The following is a 19,456-nucleotide window of genomic DNA, read 5'->3' on the forward strand; positions in this document are numbered from 1 at the left end:
TATGTACGTTCTCCCCGTGGGAGTTTTCATCACCTACTGGCTCTACGTGATCAGCAAGGAAGGGAGATCCTGCACAGCTTAGAAGGGAGAAACCTGGAGGTCAGTCTGAGTAGGCACTGATAAAAGAAGAAGAAAGGTGATTACTTAGGAACCTGATAAAAAAGAGAGAATGGACGGTTAGCCTCATTTTTGGGTGGCTTGGAGTTCCAGAATCTCTCTCTCTATTTCTGGACTTTCCCTAAACTCAACCTCCACCACCACGGGGCAAGTCTGAATACCAGGCACCCTCTGGACTCCAGCCCTCACTAAGCTGGCCAGCATTCTTCAAACCAGGAAGCTCTTAACTACTTATCTAAGGCGGAATGCGATAGTCTTGCTGAAACAGTTTCACCTGGAATGATTTGAAAGCTGCTGAATGTACTCGAAGCGTGCTATGAGTGTTGCTGACCTGCGTTCCTCCAGCAGGTGCAGGGCCTTTTTGCTGACACATTCCCCTTCATCACTGACCTTCTCGGAACAGCAGCCAGAAAACATTCCCTTGCCCTGGATCATGTAATTCTGAAGTCGTGCAAAGAGCTGTGGGTGGGTTGTTGGCAGACCTGGGTTCTTAACGCAGATTCGTTTTGAGATCTTAAACAAGTCAGAAAAACAACTCCTCTGACCTCAGCATCTTCTACTTGAGAAGATGAGTTTTGACCAGATGAGTTTTTGGAGTCCCATGACCTGGTCACCAAAACTGAGGCCCTCACAGTTAACTCACTTATAACCCTAGTCAACAATTGGGATGTTCCATGGAATCCTCAAACTTAAAGAACTCCTAATTAAAGGACACAAATGAAAATACCATTTGATTAAATCAAAGTTTCAGGAGAATTCACTTACTGTCCCTGAAATGTTCTTGCTGTGAACTTTGGGCCAGGTCCCAAGTGCTAGTATAGCCTCCATACCCTTTTCCAAAATTGAAAAATACTATGCCTGGCATGTCTCCTTTTTGTGGATATATATGTGTGTGTGTATATATATATATATATATATATATATATATATATATATATATATATATTTTTTTTTTTTTTTTTTGGCCTAGCGACATGTGGGACCTTAGTTCCGTACCAGGGATCGAACCCATGACCCCTGAAGTGGAAGCTTGGAATCTTAACCACTGGACCGCCAGGGAAGTCCCTGAAATGTCTCCTTTTTTATCTTAGGCTTTCAGCAATGTGGTTTCGATATTCTAATCTAAACCATCTCAGTTTTCTAAGCTCTATTACAGTCAACCACGCTGAGACAACTCCACCATCACAGGCATCCTGGGGCCATCTTTCTTCCATGGTGGATGAGTGTCACTGCTTTTCTGTCTCTGGAGGGGGAGGGAGCCCTGCTGGTTCTGGAAAACTCTGGGGCTGCAGGGCTAGGGCAGCCTGACCCCTAGGGCCTGCAACTGGATTTGCATTTCTCTTTATACCATGGGTGCCAATTTTGCTGCAGAAACATAACAATTAACTTTCTGTTCTCCAAACTAAGCAGAGAGAAATTGTTCATCAAGAAGACTGCTTTGGAGAGAATAACATGAACAAGAACTGATTCCTGGAGGACTGGATCCCAGGACAGGAAACAGGGACACGTCTTATACACACCCTTTGTCGAACTTGGTACATGTTGTGTGTCAGAATGTCCCTCATGGACTCCACATCTTCAGGGGAGAGTCTTTTGGTTTCTTGTATCCTCTGGGCCCTGGAAACATCATTGGAGGGAAGCCAAGCATTATTCTTCCATCTTGGCAAGGGGACCACAAAAGCATGAATTTACTTTCAGGAGTTCTAATTGATAAACATAAAGGTTATGTTTTTAACATAACTTTTCCTGTTGTTTTAGTAAATTCATATGAAATGTCAGCATGTGTGTCTTGACTTACATTTTGAACATGTGGCTTCTTTGCCTATAGCTTGTATATGGGAATTTCTCTAACCCATTTTTAAAAAGGAGTTTAAAGTCATGGCAAACCAGTTACTTTTTTCCTCCATATCTATTAGGAACGGACACGTTTGTAAAAAACAATAAAAATCAATGATTAGAAAATACATTTTTGGAAAGGATACCACAAAGGGCAAACCAAATGTTTCACTGTTAGATTCAACAGAAATAAGATTATTCCTTCAAGGCTCACGGACAACACCATGTAGTAACCACATTTTGAATAGCAGTAATCTATGCGGTACTAAATTTTTACGAGCACCTTTATAAGTACATTTATCTTGGAATTGTCCCTTTAGGGACTTTATCTCTGGTTAAAGAATAATGGTAAGAAACTAAAATCATATTTTACGAGGAGAATTAGACCATTGCCACCATGAAAATCAGGCCAGCTCAGAGACACTGGACCCTCTGAGATTCTAGAAGCAGTTGACTTCTTTCAGCCTTCTTCACCATAAGCACCCCTCCCTCCCCGCCCCCCCCCAAAAAAAGGGCTCAAAAGCCAAGTCATGGCCAGGTTAGCAGTCAATGAACAATTGTCCTCCGAGGATTTCAGTCATGACATCGCTATGTGCAGAATTCTCATGTGACACACATATTTGATTTCAATCACTTCGGTCTAGTGGTGGTAATTTCTAAAAACTTATTGTATGAATAATATACGCTCACTGTAGAACATAGGAACAACAAAAAAAGGAGAACTAAAGAAAATTAAACCCATCTTTCAGTACTATTACCTCCCTTGACATATTGGTATAAACCCTTACAGAGCTGTGATGTTTTTTCTTTTCTGGCTGCAGCTTTTTGAAAAGCACACGTGTGCTGATGTGCTGTTACCTGCTTGCACAGGTCTTAGGATAATTGACCATAGAGACAAGAGGTTATTGGTTTCAAGACAGGCCACTTTTTAAGTCCCTTTCCCCAAACATTAGTAGCGATATCGTCATAAATAGCAAAGGATATTTTTGTAAGTAATGCACAATGGGTAAAAGATTTTTAAGGGCTTGGATGCTGGATATCACAGGACGCCAGCATTTACTTAGCAATGCAATCTGTCGACTGACTAATGCCCTTCCTACAAAATCACTGAAACCAGTTTCCATATCGCAGAGCTGCAAACGTCAACACTACTGATATTCAGTTACCACCCTCGGTGATTTAAACATTATTATCAGGGCATTTCAACCTAACTGTTTAAATGTCCTCCAAATAAAATTTATTCTGATTTAGATACACCCACGCATTCCCACAATCTGAACACACTCCTTTATTATGGTGGAAGGAATCTATTGCTAAACAGAAACAACAGCTAATCAAATAGTTCCACGTTGTGTGTTCATAATAAAATGACCAAATAGGAAAAAACTATGGGTAAAGGAAATGGTAAAGTTAAACCTGAGATAGGAAACCTAACTTGGCATTCTCCCCAGTTTATAATGAACCACTCTGGGAAGGACCAGACTCAGTTCAAGCCCATTTAGCCTGCTGGCTGGATGTGCAGTACAGGGTTCCCCGCAGCATTGCCTCGTATTTATTCACACTGAGAAGCTGCAGCTATAGAATCAGAAAGATGAATGATTGATGCGGGCAATCACTGATGTATGGACTTTCCTACCTGCTACTTCGTTAGCAAAATCACTCCTGAAATGATATCATGAGCACAGGAAAGATACAATCCTCAGAAAACTGAATGCTAGTAATCTCTAGGGCAAAAAAGTAAAATTATAAAGTGAAAGTCTCGTCACTGGAACAAGATATAAAAGAAGCCTCTATTACCTTAAATAAAAGACCACTGGTAATTTCATGGCCATTGAAATCAAACTGGGGAAATCTGAATCTAAATGTATTTGAATAAAAAGCTCACATTTTCCTTAACTTTTTTTAAAAAATCAGATGCTATAATGCTGTAAAAAGAGGTTTCAGTTCTAAACACAGCAATAGAGATATGAAATCTAGTAGATGTTATCTTCATGCCATAAGACGAAGTCCCAAAAGATCAAATATTTCCTGATTTATTTGGAAGAATCCATCCTCTTTTAGTAGCTTTATACATGAAATCCAGGGAAATGTATGTTGACTGAAGGATGTGCCCACTAAGTAAACAATGGTACTAACAGCTCTTCTGTGTATGTGGTTGCCTTGTGTCTTCTTAGAAAGGTCATCAAGGTGACCAACACTGAGAACGAGTGAAGAATGCAGAGCTGTGGGCCCGGCTCCCTACAAGGCAACGTTCCATCATGGAAGTGAACGTGGCATCAGAATCTTCATACTACTGTCTTTGGTGTCAGAATGCATGACTGTGAACTTATACCTGTCATTATGTGATCAATTTAAAAATTCTTCAACTGCAATAAATTAATTTGTGCTTTTTAATAAATGACATTGTAACTATTTGGGAATTTCTAAAGACAATATCTTGAAGTCGCACAGCTTAGTGTGTTATGCCTATACATTTACTATAAATATTTTTTATCTTTCACTTTCTTCTTTTTTAACATCTTTACTATAAATATTTTAATATCTCTTCTCTTTAATAGTAACCAAATATTTTTTAATCGGCTTGAGCCTCTACCCACTGATGTTTCTGAGAACTTCCTACTCATGGGTAAAGCAAGGTGCCTCACAGTTAGAATAATAATCCAAGTCCATAGTCTATTTATTCCATAGGGTTGTTTTGAGAGCCAAATAAAATAATGTATGTAAAAGTCAAGGAATTCCCTAGAATCAGCAGTGTCTGCCGTGTGCCATAGACAGCTTCTAGGGGTAGTGTTCTCCTGAAGGTCACAGAGTTTGGAAATCTAAACCTCTTGTAGAACAATTGCTTAAACTTCTAAAGAAAAAAAATATATGTGCGTTTTGTTGTTATCCTTTCATACGGAGTCACAAAAAGTGAGCTGAGTACACACTTCTTTTTCCTATTATTGTATGAAGGTTTGTTTTTTAAGAAATTACTGCTTTGATCTTAGGAGAGGAATTCCTTTTTGCTTGACGTCCTACAGATTTCTGATGAGATCAAATGAATGCAACTTAAATACTAAACTTGTATCTCCCACCTCGGTTAACTAACCGGTTTGGGCTATAGGGGGAAAAGATGTCTCCAACCTAGAAGGCTCTCTTACCAATCTTGAGTCAATGTCTGAAAAATAATTGACTCAACACAAGGGCATCCTCTAAATGAAACTGGCTTAAAAATTGCCTTGAGGTTAGGAACTGGGAAACCTGCTTATGACCAGTGCAACGTAATGTACAGAGATTCGAAATATATTTTGGCACATGAGAGACGGATTCTCATTTGAGATAAGTGCCCCTACATTCCTAGACCAAGTGCTTGCATCACTAGTGAGCAGAAGGTTGAGGAAGTTCCTCATGGTCTAAACTGCCTGCATCTGTCCAGGTCCAGCCCTCCTGCTGAGCGTTGAGTTAATTCTCATCCATCCTTCAGTGAGCAGGTCAAATGCCTGGGGACCAGATGAGGTTCCCTCTCACCCTCTCACAGCTCCCTGGGCTTTATGATCGTATGTTTGTGTGCCCTATTTTATTACTATCAAGACTCTGCTCCAGGGGTGCGCTCCCTGAGGGCAGGGACCGTCTGCTTCCACAGGCCGTGGCACATAACAGGTGCCCTAGTACTCCCCTTCGCTAAGGGGATGCCCCAAAGTTCAGGAATCAAGTGAAGTAGGATTTGAAGGCAATATTGTAGAAAATAAAAGAATGCAAAATTATCCATGATGAGTGATATATCAACATTTTAAATAAAGACGAGATCAGTATCCCTGATTATTTTTTCTGCCTCAGGCTCTCATATGGCTCAGCACGGTGTTGCCAATAAATATTTGTTAGCACATTCCCATTTTAGGACCAGAAATTTCCTTAAAGCCATGTAGTGGGCAGCACGCAAACCAACCAACCGACCACGAAAACAGTCTCGCTGAGAAATACGGCAGAAAACTTTCTGTTTATACAAAGGTGCCCTCAGGGACGCTCCTGGAAATGTTCCCCATTTAAAAAGGTGATGGTGTTTCTGATTCATTAGCAAGCAAGGGATGAGAAGTAACACTCAGGTGTTAATGACAATTTCATTGCTATCTATTCTTAGCTCGTCTCTCAACTTGCTTTTCAAAGGTGAGGATGTGGGGAGATAATTGAAACTCATTATCTTCTGATGACTTCAGGATGGAGGGGCTGGTGTTCCTTATGCTAAATATACGTTCTGACTAATTTCCCCAGTTCATAAACCATTTCTTGGGAGAAAACTGGGCATCTTTAGGGAGGGGGTGAATTCATTCTTATGACATTCAAGGAGTTCTCGGTAAATGTCAGAGACTTAAAGCAGCTTTAAAAAATGTCTAACCAGCTCTTGGGACAATTGGTTTCCAGATGCTCCAACTGAAGCACCAGGCTTCAAAGGGCATCATCTTGTAATGATGGGGTATGTATCAGTCTTACCCCACCCTCTGTTCCACTGGTAGCCAGTTCCCTCCTTGCTCCTGTTCACAGCTGGTCTCACACAGACGCGGCATTCTCCCAACTGCACACAGATCTTTGCCTGAGACACAATTACAAACACGGCCTTCTCTTTAAGTATCTCACCAATTGCCACACCTCTTGCTCCTATACCACTCATGCCCAAATCCAAGTTAGCATCCTAGGATGCCGACCTGGTCTCTCCTCATGGAAGACAGGAAGAGAGATGACTTATGGGACAAAGACAACAGCAAGATTAGCAGAAGCAAATGAGCACGGGTTAGAGGGTAGACATGTCTGAACAGGAAGACTTGTAACATATGCTAAAGATCTTCTATAAATTCATTTGCCTCGCCCTCCCAAAGAAAGATGTCAAAAAACTCTCATCTTTTTGCTAGAAAGTAATTTTCAGAAACTAGGTGAAACGGATCGAGCATGGACCAAGCTATAAGATGCCAAGACTTAGATCTTATTTCTTCCATTTTTCCTTTGTCATATCTCTGCCTCTTCACTCCTAATAGTACCTTTAAATGGAACAATGAGTTAGTGCCCCTTGTAATTCTGACATTGAAAGTCTAGATCGAGGGCAGATGTCACTTACTGATGGGGCATGGAAAAGGCTGTAGAACTTAGTATCCCGGTCTCTGCCATCTCAATAGCTTGTTTCATTTCCAGCTTCTTGTACAAAGAAACAATGCTCGATTTTGGCAGGTTCTCTCGGATTAGGATTTTCCGTAAATACTTATGATCAAACTTCTTAAACCTAAAAACAGAAACCAACAGTTTGGAAATCTTCAATCTCTGTATGTGTTATGTAAGTATATACTTTTACTAGAAACAAACTACACTTAACTTTATTCTGAAAAACACCACGACAGTGCCTGGAACACATGTGACTTTGAACACATTTTTAAAAAAAATAATCATAGCATTTATACATTTTTTAAAATAAAGAAAGAATGGCCTAGGGACCTGAATACATTGAAAATCAACCAAGCAAAAGGAAGGGACAAGCTGTAATCAGGGTTGCTCATCTTTAAAATGAGACTAGGGGCTTCCCTGGTGGTCCAGTGGTAAAGAATCCGCCTTCCAATGCAGGAGACATGGGTCTGATCCCTGGTCAGGGAACTAACTTCCCACGTGCCGCGGGTCAACTAAGCCCGCGGGCCACAACTACCGAGCCTGCGTGCCGCAAACTACAGAGCCAAGGCGCTCTGGAACCCACACGCCACAACTAGAGAGAGAAAATCCACATGCTACAACTAGAGAGAAGCCCGCACACCACAACTAGATAGAAGCCCGTGCTGCAGCGAAAGATCCCGCGTGCTGCAACTAAGACCCGATGCAGCCAAAAGTAAATAAATAAATAAGTTTAAAATAAATAAATTAAATAAAATGAGACGAATAGTGATAACACAGGAGAGTTAAGGAGATCATGTGAAAGATAATTCCTCTCTTTCTAATCCAGCTTCCATATGGCTGTTGTAGTTTGCCTTCCAAAAGTCAAGTATGGCCATGCCACTCTCTTATTTAATAGCCTTTTTTTTTTTTTCGCGGCACGCGGGCCTCTCACTGTTGTGGCCTCTCCCGTTGCGGAGCACAGGCTCCAGACGCGCTGGCTTAGCGGCCATGGCTCACGGGCCCAGGCGCTCCGCGGCATGTGGGATCTTCCCGGACCGGGGCACGAACCCGTGTCCCCTGCATCGGCAGGTGGACTCTCAACCACTGCGCCACCAGGGAAGCCCTTAATAGCCTTTTGGTATGAGTTTTAAAGGTCAAATAGAACTTTATAGTGTTAATGGCTGTAGAGAGCTCCTTAGCTCTGTACCATAAAAGTGTGTCCCTGTCTTTCCAGTCATGTCCTCCTTTTTTCTCACCTTTTTCTCAACTTGTCACTCTCCCATATCCAAACCATGACATGCTCTCCCTTGCCTTTGCAGATGGAAGTACACTGCTGCTACTGTGGCTGCTTGGCAGGCTTTCCATTCTTCTTGGCCTGGAGAACTCATTTATTTTCCAAACCCACTCCCATTTCTGTATTGCTATAGTTCTATGCATTTGCCTCTGTTATAACATGCGCCATATTGACCATAATCATTTGTTCAGGCTCTTTCTCTTCTCCCCCACCCCACCCCCAGGACCACACGTACTACATTGTGAAGACCTAGAACACAGTGAGGGTGTCTTACTGCTCTTGACACAGTTTAGAAAGTTAGGTATAGATTCGGCTAAATGGAAGAATATTTAATAATGCTTCGTTGGAATAACTATGGCATTTGAACTTAAAAAAAAATCCATGGCCTAAATTCTAGATCGGTGGATAGTCACAGAATTTAAATTCTATTTTTACACTGTAAGGACCGCTAAAACAATGCTTCTTTCTACCTCATAAAAAAAAATCCCACTCAGGAGACTTCTCTGGTGGTCCAGTGGTTAAGACTTCACCTTCTAATGCAGGAGGTACAGGTTTGATCCCTGGTCGGGGAGCTAAGATCCCACATGATCTTAGCCAAAAAACCAAAACATAAAACAGAAGCAATATTGTAACAAATTCAATGAAGACTTTAAAAAATGGTCCACATCAAATAATCTTAAAAAAAAAATCCCACTCAAAAGCTCTCAGTTTCTGTGCCACCACCCTGCAAGAGCCTGAATTTTTAAGATCTAGTCTCTCTTGGCATCACCAACATCAATATGTTGGAAATGTCTACCATTTGGTTAATTGAACTACTGCTAACGCCAACATCCTCCAAACAGCAGTGTAAAACTTGAAAACTCTCGTCTTCCTCATCCTCAGTAAACGCTCCTCAGGGCCACGTCATTAAGAAATATGGCTGTAGACTAAACCCAGAAGAGGATGAGTTCTGAAATGTGAGATGTGGTGGAGAGGAGGGCCCCTGGCATCCTTACAGAATTGTTATGCGGGAAGAGCCTCCCCCACGATGGAGGAATCTCTTCCCTAGGATCCCTGATGACTCGCCAACCCTCCTTTGCAGCCTCTTGAAGCCTGTCATTCCCTGGTTGTGCTTCTCGTATCACTGGGAAACTTGTCCTTGTTTTAAACTTAAATCTGGCGTCTCTAATTTCCACCTGTCAGTTGTACAAGTTTCCTCTAAAGCAACCAAGCCCAAGTTCACTGCTTCCTCCACCTGGTAGCTCTCCATTTCCCAGGACTTCTGCCTGCTTCCTGTATGGCATGGCTCCCAGGCCCTTTATCTTCCTGGCCACCTTCCTCAGGATTCCTTCTACTTTTATCTTATCCCATCTACCTAGTTTCCAGTGGAACCTTCTGAGGTTCCGCATGTCACATATATCCCTCCTCGGTGGTGAAACCTCTGCCTCCTTACTTGTCTCTCACTTGGTAGTGGCTCCACTGCCCACACACATCTTCAATTCCAGCCTTCAAGTGATCCATCAGCTGACAAACCAAACACAGGAAAGTGATTTTGCTGATGAAACGTCAGCCCTACAAGACACCAAGGAGGGTTAATACAGCTTGGAAAACAAAGGGGGCTTTACTTTCCAGGAGCATACCCTCTTTTCTATCACTGTTCATGTAACTGACGCTTATAATGCCTTTCCCAGTAACACCACTTAGTTTCGTGATACAAAGCCTCTGTAGATAATTTCTTTAATAAAGCACATAACTTGCAATGAAAACAAGGTACCTGCTTTGCTTTGAATACTATTTTTCTAGAATGATCTAGGAGATTTCTCATTACTGAAATCAAATGGGTATAAAGCCTAATAATTAACTTTTAATTCTTTTAATTTCATTGAGAAAGAAAAGAATATGCCAGTATCCAATTTATACGACTCCTGAAAATATAATTCTACAGGTATTCTATTATAATAGCAACATATAACAACAAAATTTATCTATATGCCTCAGTTTTTGTTTTGCTTTGTTTGTTTTTTCTTTTTATTTTGGGCCGTGCCACATGGCTTGTGGGACCTTAGTTCCCCCACCAGGGACTGAACCTGTGCCCTCAGCAGCGAAAGCACAGAGTCCTAACCACTGGATCACCAGGGAATTCCCACGCCTCACTTTTTTTTTTTTTTTTGCAGTACTCGGGCCTCTCACTGCTGTGGCCTCTCCTGCTGCAGAGCACAGGCTCCGGACCCGCAGGCTCAGCGGCCATGGCTCACGGACCCAGCCTCTCCGCGGCATGTGGGATCTTCCCGGACCGGGGCACGAACCCGTGTCCCCTGCATCGGCAGGCAGACTCCCAACCACTGCGCCACCAGGGAAGCCCCAACGCCTCAGTTTTTATCTGATCATTTTGTCTCAGTATTTACATCTCACCATCCAAGCCAATTATACTACATTTGCCTTATCCAAATTGTTTATAGGAATTTAGGAAAAAACACAGTCTCTTCATAATTTATTACTTTACAAATAATTTAAATTTGTAATCATTGAAGTTTAACATGGCTTCTAAATTTTTTTTGCAAAATAAATTAAAATACTAAATTAATTCTGAAATAATTATGTACTCTCTACCAATAATTATACCTTTTTTTGAGAAAAAGAAAAATAAGAAAGGGGTGAAATATTCAAGTTCTATTGTCTTAGGTATATATCTAATTTCTTAAAATAATGAACAGAGGAGATGAAGATAGAGACAAAAATCTTCAATCGGGTTAAAGCACTACTGATTATAAAATGCTCACTCCCTATCCCCATCTGTTGAATAGTTTCAAATGGCCTTGAAAATTTTTCATTTGCGTTTCCTGGAATTAAAATTACTTTATTTCCTTAGGTGACTTTGGCCATGAAATTCAGGTCTGATTTTGAAAGACTTCATCAGTTTCTCCAGCATTAAAGTTATGGACTTTCAGGCATGAAAGAAACCTCCAAATTATGTGGGTCAATCATCCCCTCCAAGCCTGAATCTCTTGTACAGCAACTATGCCAAGTGTTTCCGGTTATTGCTTGCACACATCCACTTCACCTTTGGGTGAGCCATACAAGCAACTGTCCAAACACTCTTCATTAACAGAGCTGAAGCCTCTCACCCTGTGTTTTCCATACATTAGTTCTCATTTCTATTTCCTGTAGCCACATGAAACGCCATCCCTTCAATACTGTGTCGGACTTAAAACTTAAAACAAACAGAGACCATGATCGACTTCATTTTCACTTTTATCAGAGTTTTCACCAAAACTGCCACTAGGCCATGTCTGCTGAACTGGAAGCTATTACCCCTTCTTTATTATAAGTTCAGGAAGAGCAGAAAATCCCATGTTCCATTAGAATAATGATTTCTTTCTTTCTTTCTTTCTTTCTTTCTTTCTTTCTTTCTTTCTTTCTTTCTTTCTTTCTTTCTTCCTTCCTTCCTTCCTTCCTTCCTTCCTTCCTTTCTTTCTTTCTTTTTTAGAACAATAATTTTAGAAGCAAGTCAGGCAACCCTGAACATTATTCATCATGATAGTTTTCTGAGGTGTCAACTTGGCTAGGCTACTCCCCTGTTATTATTAATACCCACTGAGATGTTGCTGTGGAAGTATTTGGTAGATAGGATTAAAGGTCACTGATCAGTTGCCTTTAAGTAAGGGATATTATCCTAGATAATCTGGGTGGGTCTGATGTGATCATTCGAAAGGCCTGAAGAATAAAGCAGAAGAAAATTCCACTTGCTTTTGCCTGAGAGTTCCAGTCCACCCTTCCTGATGGCCTGTCCTACAGATTTTGGATCTGTCTACCCAGCACCCATAGTAGGTGAGCCAATTCCTTACAACAAAGCTCTTAATATATATCTCCTACTAGTTCTTCCCCCCTTGTTGAACCCTGACAGAAACAATGCTAGCTTGGACCCAAAAGGGAGAGAGAGAAGATGAAATGAAAGAAAGCTACTGGGCCCCACATTTTACAGGCAAGAAGCAGGCTGAACAAACTAATAAGCCACTAGAGTTACAGATGTAGAAAACATACTTATGGTTACCAGGGGGCAAGCGGGACAGGGATATATTGGGAGAATGAGACTGACATATACACACTACTATACATAAAATAAATAGCTAGTAAGGACCTACTGTATAGCACAGGGTACTCTGTACTCGGTACTCTGTAATGGCCTATAATGGCCTATATGGGAAAAGAAGCTAAAACAGAGTGGATATATGTATACATGTATGTATATGTGCACACACATATATGTACACATATGTATACACATACACACATGTATATGTGTGTACATATATGTATACACATAACTGATGTATATGTATACATATAACTGATTCACTTTGCTGTACACCTGGACCTAACACAACATTGTAAATCAACTATACTCCAATAAAAATTACAAAACAAAACAAAACTAATAAGTCACAAACACCTGCTACTGTTCATGAAAAAAGAACTATGACTCAGTGGGTGGAGGGGAGAACACAGAAGGTGGAGCAAAGAATCATAGAAGATTGTTCCCAGGACTGGAAACCAGGACTGGAAACCCAGGCAGAGTTGGAAATTTGCTTGGGGTAGATGACTCCTTTTTTCCTTCCATATTTCCCCCTTTTGGAAAGGGAATATCTATAGCCGTTATCTGACGACTGTCCTACCAGTGCGTTTTGGGAGAAGATGACTTGTTTCTTGAGTTTCACAGGTTCAGAGTGAAGAGGAACTGTGTCTCAGGACGGATTATACCCAGAGCCTCACCCATCCTTGATTTAGATGGTTGAGATGCTGAGAGTTGGGTCTTTTGAACTCACAAGATGTAGGTGAGATTTTTGGTCTCTGAGTTCATTCTATAGTGGATTGAGGTTTTTGAGATGTTGGGATCGGTTAATGTATTTTGCATGTGGAACAGACATGAGTCTTTGAAGGGCAAAGGACAGATGCGATAGGCAGAATGTATGGTCCCCAAAGACGTCCAGGGTCCTAATCCCCAGGGCCTGCAAGCATGTTAGTTTTTATTCAAAGAGGAATTAGGATAGCAGATGAATTTAGGCTTGCTATTCAGCTGACCTTATGATAGAGAGAATACCCTAATTTACCCACATAGGCCCAGTATAACCATAAAGATCTTTAATGTGGAACAGGAAGGCAGTATCAGAGTGATGCAGCATGAGAAAGCCCTGACTGGTCATTGTTGGCTCTGAAAACAGGACGGGTCCAAAAGCCGAGGAATGCCAAGAACCTCTAGAAGCTGGAAGAGGCAAGAAAACAGACCCTTTCCTAGAACACCCAGAAAGAAATGCAGCCCTGCTACATCTTGATTTTATCCCGGTGAAACCCATTGTGAACTTCTGACTTCCAGAACTGTAAGATAATAACTGTAAGATGTAAGCTACTAAGTCTACGATAATTTCCTACAGCAGCCCTAGGGAACTAGTACAGTCACTGTTGGTGGAGCTGGAGAGGAAAGAGGCCATGTCTAGTGACATATACACACCTCATCAAAGTTCTAAATCACTCCCATAGGTGACAAAGAGGGAATGTCTTATCAACTTATTAATTATGACCAAGAGATAACTTACACGGGTATGAAGCTCTTCGTTGATGGATTCTTTTTTATTGGTCTTTCTAACATCCAGGTACCTGACCAGAGGGCCAATTGTGATTCCCTAGATCATAAACCACAAAATAAAGCATTTTGTTGTAGTGAAGACTGTCAGGATAGAGAGCAAATCTATTGCAAATTTAGAACTTCCAATTTTAATGTCTTTGTTTTGTACTAGTTTCTCCTGGATAAATGCTCCAGTGTTTACTTTAGTTCTTACTTAATACCTTTACACTCTGCAATAAAAACAGGCCTGATGTCTATAATTTAAAGCAGGGATTTCGTTTCATTCCTTAAAATAACCTCCCATTAGTTTGCTGAGAGCTAATACCAGCTATAATAAAAACTATTTAGTACCAATTGTTATCTCATTTTCAGCAATAGACATCAGGCGAGCTATCATTCACCTGTACAAAGGGATATTTTGATTGATATGTTTTATCAATTAAAAGGTCACAAAATGTCGAGGTTACAGGATGACCAAAAACATGATCTAGAAATATTTGGGAATTTAGTTTGGACACTTGTCTGAAAATCAGATAAAGTGTCCCTTTCTTGGTATTTTACTAATTTAATACACAATCCTGAGAAGAATCGACTTATTTCAAATATGAAAGAAATCTACCAACCTGAATAAATACAGTAAAATATATAACTACTAGAGTAGCAGTGACAAACATTTTCTTCCTAGGAAAAAGAGATAGAGGAAGCAAAAATGCAAGTGAAAAACTTCCAGCTCCTCGGACACCACTGTAGAAAATTATGCACTGGTCCTTGATGGAGAAGGGGAAAGTCCGAAACTGGTTACTGATATAGAAGAGAGCAAACACGCCTAGAAGGGGGGAAATACGTATTAGAGCAGAGGGTCACGAATGAGGAGACACAGCAGCGTTAGTGAACCCAAGTCATGTGCATGTGCCCACAAAACAAGGCAACCTAATTCCATCGCACCCATGGCAGTCTGTCCCAAACAGAACAGCTTACAAAACTTTTTACTTCTTGGGCAGTTGTGAGACTGCAGTGCCTCAAGTCAGAAGTGTTCTCTGGTAGTTTCCCAGCATGACTGCCTCTGTGCGCGCACGCGTGCGTGCATGTGTGTGTGTGCGTGTGTGTGTGTATTTAAAGTAATAAATCTTGATACTTTTGATATAAGAAATGGTATATACTTTCTAATCTATTTTATAAATTTTGCTCAGCCTTTCAAAACTAAGAAAAGCAAGGGTATCACTTGGAGGGTAGAAGCATTTTTATCAGCTCATGCTCTCACTGGGTCAGCAGAGGAGGTGTGTGATTGTGAAGGTGAGATTAGCCCTCGCAGTGCCTGGGGTCTGTGCAGGTGAGCAGATCTTTTGTGGTTGGTTTGGTTCTTCTTGAGGCTCAATGCAAAAAAGAAAGGAGGTTGGCAAGGGGTCCAAGGGGGGGCTTCTTACTGTCAGTAAGTGGAAGGTGGAGGGCAGGAGAGCTTGCTGAAAACACAGAGGTGTTTTCTACCACATTGGTTTTTCATCCCCATGTGGCTGAGCTGCCACCCATGCAGTGGTTCCTAGTGAGAAAGGTCCCTTCACTGATGCTCTGACTCATCAAAGCAGAGGTTTCCCTGGAGAACAGTAAACCTCTCGGTATCCTCATGTGGTTTCTAATCGCACAGACATCACAGCAAGCATCACTGACATTAACTCTACTGCCCTGTAGATCCCCACAGTACTAGAACTGAAAGGGACCTAACAAATTTGTCCACACCCACTGTTTTGTGGTTGGGGAAGAAGCTTTTGAGTAGTTAACTCTCTGTCCAAGGTCAAATAGCTAGTTAGTAACAGTGATAGGACTTGATGTGACATTATAAATTTATACCAGAGTACCCTTAATTCTTTTCTCTCCTGAAGACCCAACAGGCACATATATTCAGAGTTACTTCTATGAATATTTTTAATATTTCTACATTCTTGTTATTCTTTCCTAGCATCCTCTGATAGTAGAGACACTGACAGTGCAGGAGACAGTAAAATTTAATTTTTCTCATTTTGTTTTGTTTGTCTCGGCTCCTCCACGGGCTAGTCCTATGACCTTGGGCAAAAGTCAATCTTTTCACGTACGCATTCTTCTCATCTGCTTTCTGGAGGTACTGAGTACTTACACCAGAAGGTGGACGTAAGGTTTAATAATTTAATATCTATGAATAACATAAAGCACGACCTTCTATGTTATAAGCCTTCATGAGTGTGAACTATTCTTAGCTACGATGAGTCAGGCAGAAGTGGGAGAGCTGGACTCCGACACCTGGCTCTGTCCCTCGCTGTGACGTGGCCAAGTCATTCTCCTGGGAACTGTTACATCATTTCCCTCAGATGGAAAATGAAGGAGCTGGGTGGCTGGTCACCAAGGGTGAAGCATCATGAGGTCTCCCCAACATTAATCTCCCAGCTGGTTTCTATGCTTGTTGGCTGGGCAGAAGCTCTGAGGTGGTACTCCTCTTGACATTAACCCTACTCTCCTGTAGATCCCTACAGTATTAGAACTGAAAGGGACCTACGAAATGTGTCCAGACCCACCATTTTGTGGTTGGGGAAGAAGCTTTTGAGTAGTTAACTCTCTGTCCAAGGTCAAGTAGCTAGTTAGTAACAGTGATAGGACTTGTGAGATTATAAATTTATATCACAGAATCCTTAATTCTTGTCTCCCCTGGAGACCCAATAGGCACATATATTCAGAGCTATTTTTATGAATATTTTTAATATTTCTACATTCTTGTTATTCTTGCCTAAATCCTAAAAAACATTCTAAATTTAGAATGGATATGTTCAAGATGAATTCTGAGCCATTTCTCCTAATTTCTCTTTGAGCAATTGGCTTGAAAATACTGGTCAAATTCACATTAAAAATGCTTCAAATATTGGTTGAAGTCATTTAAAAATATAATCTCTTCTAATCAAAAGGTAAAGCATATCTTGTAGTTCAGTACTGAGTGTTCTTTCTAGCTCCAGAAACATAAATATACAAGTTAAATTAGAAGCCATTAGTCAAGACACCTCGTGTTTTTAAGTTAGGCATATTTTATAGGGGTGACACCAGTTACACTGTAGAGTTGCCTTTACCAAGCACTTTTCAAAAACAGAGATTCACTTCCTTTGTTTTCTATATATCACACTCAACCCTTCACTAAAACCACCTGTAATATTTAGGATTTAGGATTTAATATTTAGGATTACTGTTACGGTTTTCTAACAGTACTTGCCTTACAGTTTGTGAGATCTCACTTTTCCTGTAACAAAAGTATAAAAGAAAGCCCGCAGTTTATAACCTATACCTGATTTAAGGTGCAAGAACTCATAAGCTGGCAAAGAAGTGAAGAGCAAGGGATGAATGTACTGAGTTATATTTAGATGTGTAGATGTGAGAGTTTTCTCTTAATTAAGAAAAAGTGCTCCTGCCTCAGCCTTGCTTCAGTGCAGAACCTTATCGGCCAGTAATTATTCTGAACTGATTGAGGAAGCAAACGGAGAACATTCCTGGTCACTACAAGGTACCCAAACCCCCCTAACCAGTAAAACCAGTTGGCATCACCCCACTGCTTATGCTTTAACCTTGCAGGAAGGAATAAGAAAAATTTAAAAAGAAGCAGGTGGGACTCTTCGGGCCCTGCTGTGTCTTACTGATGGCTCTCCAGATCTGGCAGAAGGCCAGGGTGAAGCAGACGAAGGCCCAGTTCCACTCGTGGTTCTTCCCCACGGTGGACACGCCCATGAACATGAAGATCAGGGTCTCGCTGACGCTGCTCAGCATCTTCATGAAATACTTGATGGTCGTGTAGGATGTCTGGGACACGTTTTCTTCGACGTACTTTTTCATGGTCACTGCACAGGCTGTGATTCTGCAAAAGGAAAAGAGTCTCAGGGAGAAGCCACAAGACCTTGCCCCTCATTGGAAAGTCCTCCCTATTGGTGATGGCACAGAGACACAAATCCTGTTTTTATGCAGAGAGAACATCTTCTCCAGTCCTCTTTCTGGCTGCAGGTTTTTCCTGAGATTTTCTTTCGTCCTCTTCTTCCTCCCTAAGGGGTCTTGCACAAGTTGAGTGTGGTAGAGAAGGTGGGCATGACATGGTTTTCCCGCAACAAAATGGCACACAATTCATGCACGAGCCAGAAGCAGGACTGTTTTTATTTTGCTCCCTCCACCCCCATCCTGAGCTCTGTCAGCCCCACCTCGTACTCTCTACTTCACCTGCCTTAAACCAAAATAACCCAGTGCAGTTACCTAGAAAGGATACTTCAGCGAGACCCCCTCACGTTGTAATGTTTCCTACAAAATTTTAATGAGAAATTTTTCCTTTAAAATGTTTTGTTCTAGAGCCACTTAGCAAGTCTGGATGGGAAAGAAAGGACTTTGCCTTGTCTTAGTAGTTTGCTCACTTCTAAGGTGGGAAAATGATGAGTGCCTAGACTTTACACTACTGTATTTAATTAAGATAAATATATCTATACAATAACATTGTGCCCAAGCGGCTGGGTACGAGGATGGTGTCATAAAGAAGGCAACATGATCAGATACAATAAGCCAAGTTGAGAAGCCTTATTCCAAGATCTACACAAGGATAAACATTTCAAAGATATTTTTATTAGGAAAAAGAATCTGAATTTCTAGTCTTATCCCATCTACCCAGTTTCACTCCACACTGACCAGTCCTGGAGCTCTGATGTGATTTGAGGGAAATAGGAGAAGGCAGAGCCCAGGAATGATAGTAGCTCACGGCATGCTTCCCTTTAACTTTAAAATAATGCATTTTTCAAGGAAAAAAAATAACGACTGAAGTGAGACTTTAACCTTGAACCTCCCCCAGCTCCTCTCTGCACCAGCTTTTCTGAGAGTTATAAATTGACCTTATAATTGCTATGCAGGAAAATCACCAGAACAGAGCAAAAGCAAATGCTGGAGAGAACATTTGTTTGGCAAAGGACCTGAATTGGATTTTACAAAAGTTCAAAAAACCTGGATCCTGAAATGCTTTTGAAGATTGGCATTAGGAGTCAGGCCTTTCTCAAAGGCTGGTCCACCAGATGTGGTCCTAAACTCTCTTTTATTGGATGAGAATTGGTCCTTGGTTTGTACTCACGCCAGGATGCCAGAGAGATAGAGCGTCTCAGCCACTAAGTAGGACAAGTAGCTGAACATGAAGACGATGAGGGGTTCAATCGCTGAGATGTTCTGAGTGAAACGCGTGATAAACGCAGAAATGAATCCAAAAATGACGCCGAAAAATACTCCCCCGCACCCCACGATAATGAATCGGGCACATCCGGCCAAAATGTCCACAGGTTCTATGTCTTCAAATTTATGCATCTTTGTGAAGGCGATTAAGATGTTATATAAGACCTAGACAAAAAGAAAATGAAAAAAAAAGTAAACATGAATTAGAAATGAGAAACAGCTTACACACAGATTCTTAACTTTGTGTCTAGTTAAATAATATACCACAAAAATCACAGAACAAGAAATATTAACACGGCTGCCTA

At 41.1% G+C, this 19,456-nt stretch overlaps 1 protein-coding gene across 1 annotated transcript in view; it reads right to left on the reverse strand.

Annotated features, from left to right (window-relative positions):
• SLC9A4 (solute carrier family 9 member A4) overlaps positions 1-19,456 on the reverse strand; it is a 58,438-nt gene that overhangs the window by 9,327 nt on the left and 29,655 nt on the right. The window contains exons 3-9 of the mRNA XM_022599249.2: positions 19,057-19,316; positions 17,597-17,814; positions 14,576-14,778; positions 13,924-14,010; positions 9,786-9,856; positions 7,040-7,201; positions 1,638-1,734 (exon numbers count right to left, since the gene is read on the reverse strand). Of these exons, the coding sequence (XP_022454957.2) occupies positions 1,638-1,734; positions 7,040-7,201; positions 9,786-9,856; positions 13,924-14,010; positions 14,576-14,778; positions 17,597-17,814; positions 19,057-19,316 (1,098 nt within the window). The remainder of the gene's footprint in view (positions 1-1,637; positions 1,735-7,039; positions 7,202-9,785; positions 9,857-13,923; positions 14,011-14,575; positions 14,779-17,596; positions 17,815-19,056; positions 19,317-19,456) is intronic.

The sequence above is a fragment of the Delphinapterus leucas genome, chromosome 13 (assembly GCF_059928025.1).
Source record: "Delphinapterus leucas isolate spDelLeu-1000000601 "Yukka" chromosome 13, BTC_Dleu_Yukka2, whole genome shotgun sequence".
Classification (NCBI taxonomy): domain Eukaryota; kingdom Metazoa; phylum Chordata; class Mammalia; order Artiodactyla; family Monodontidae; genus Delphinapterus; species Delphinapterus leucas.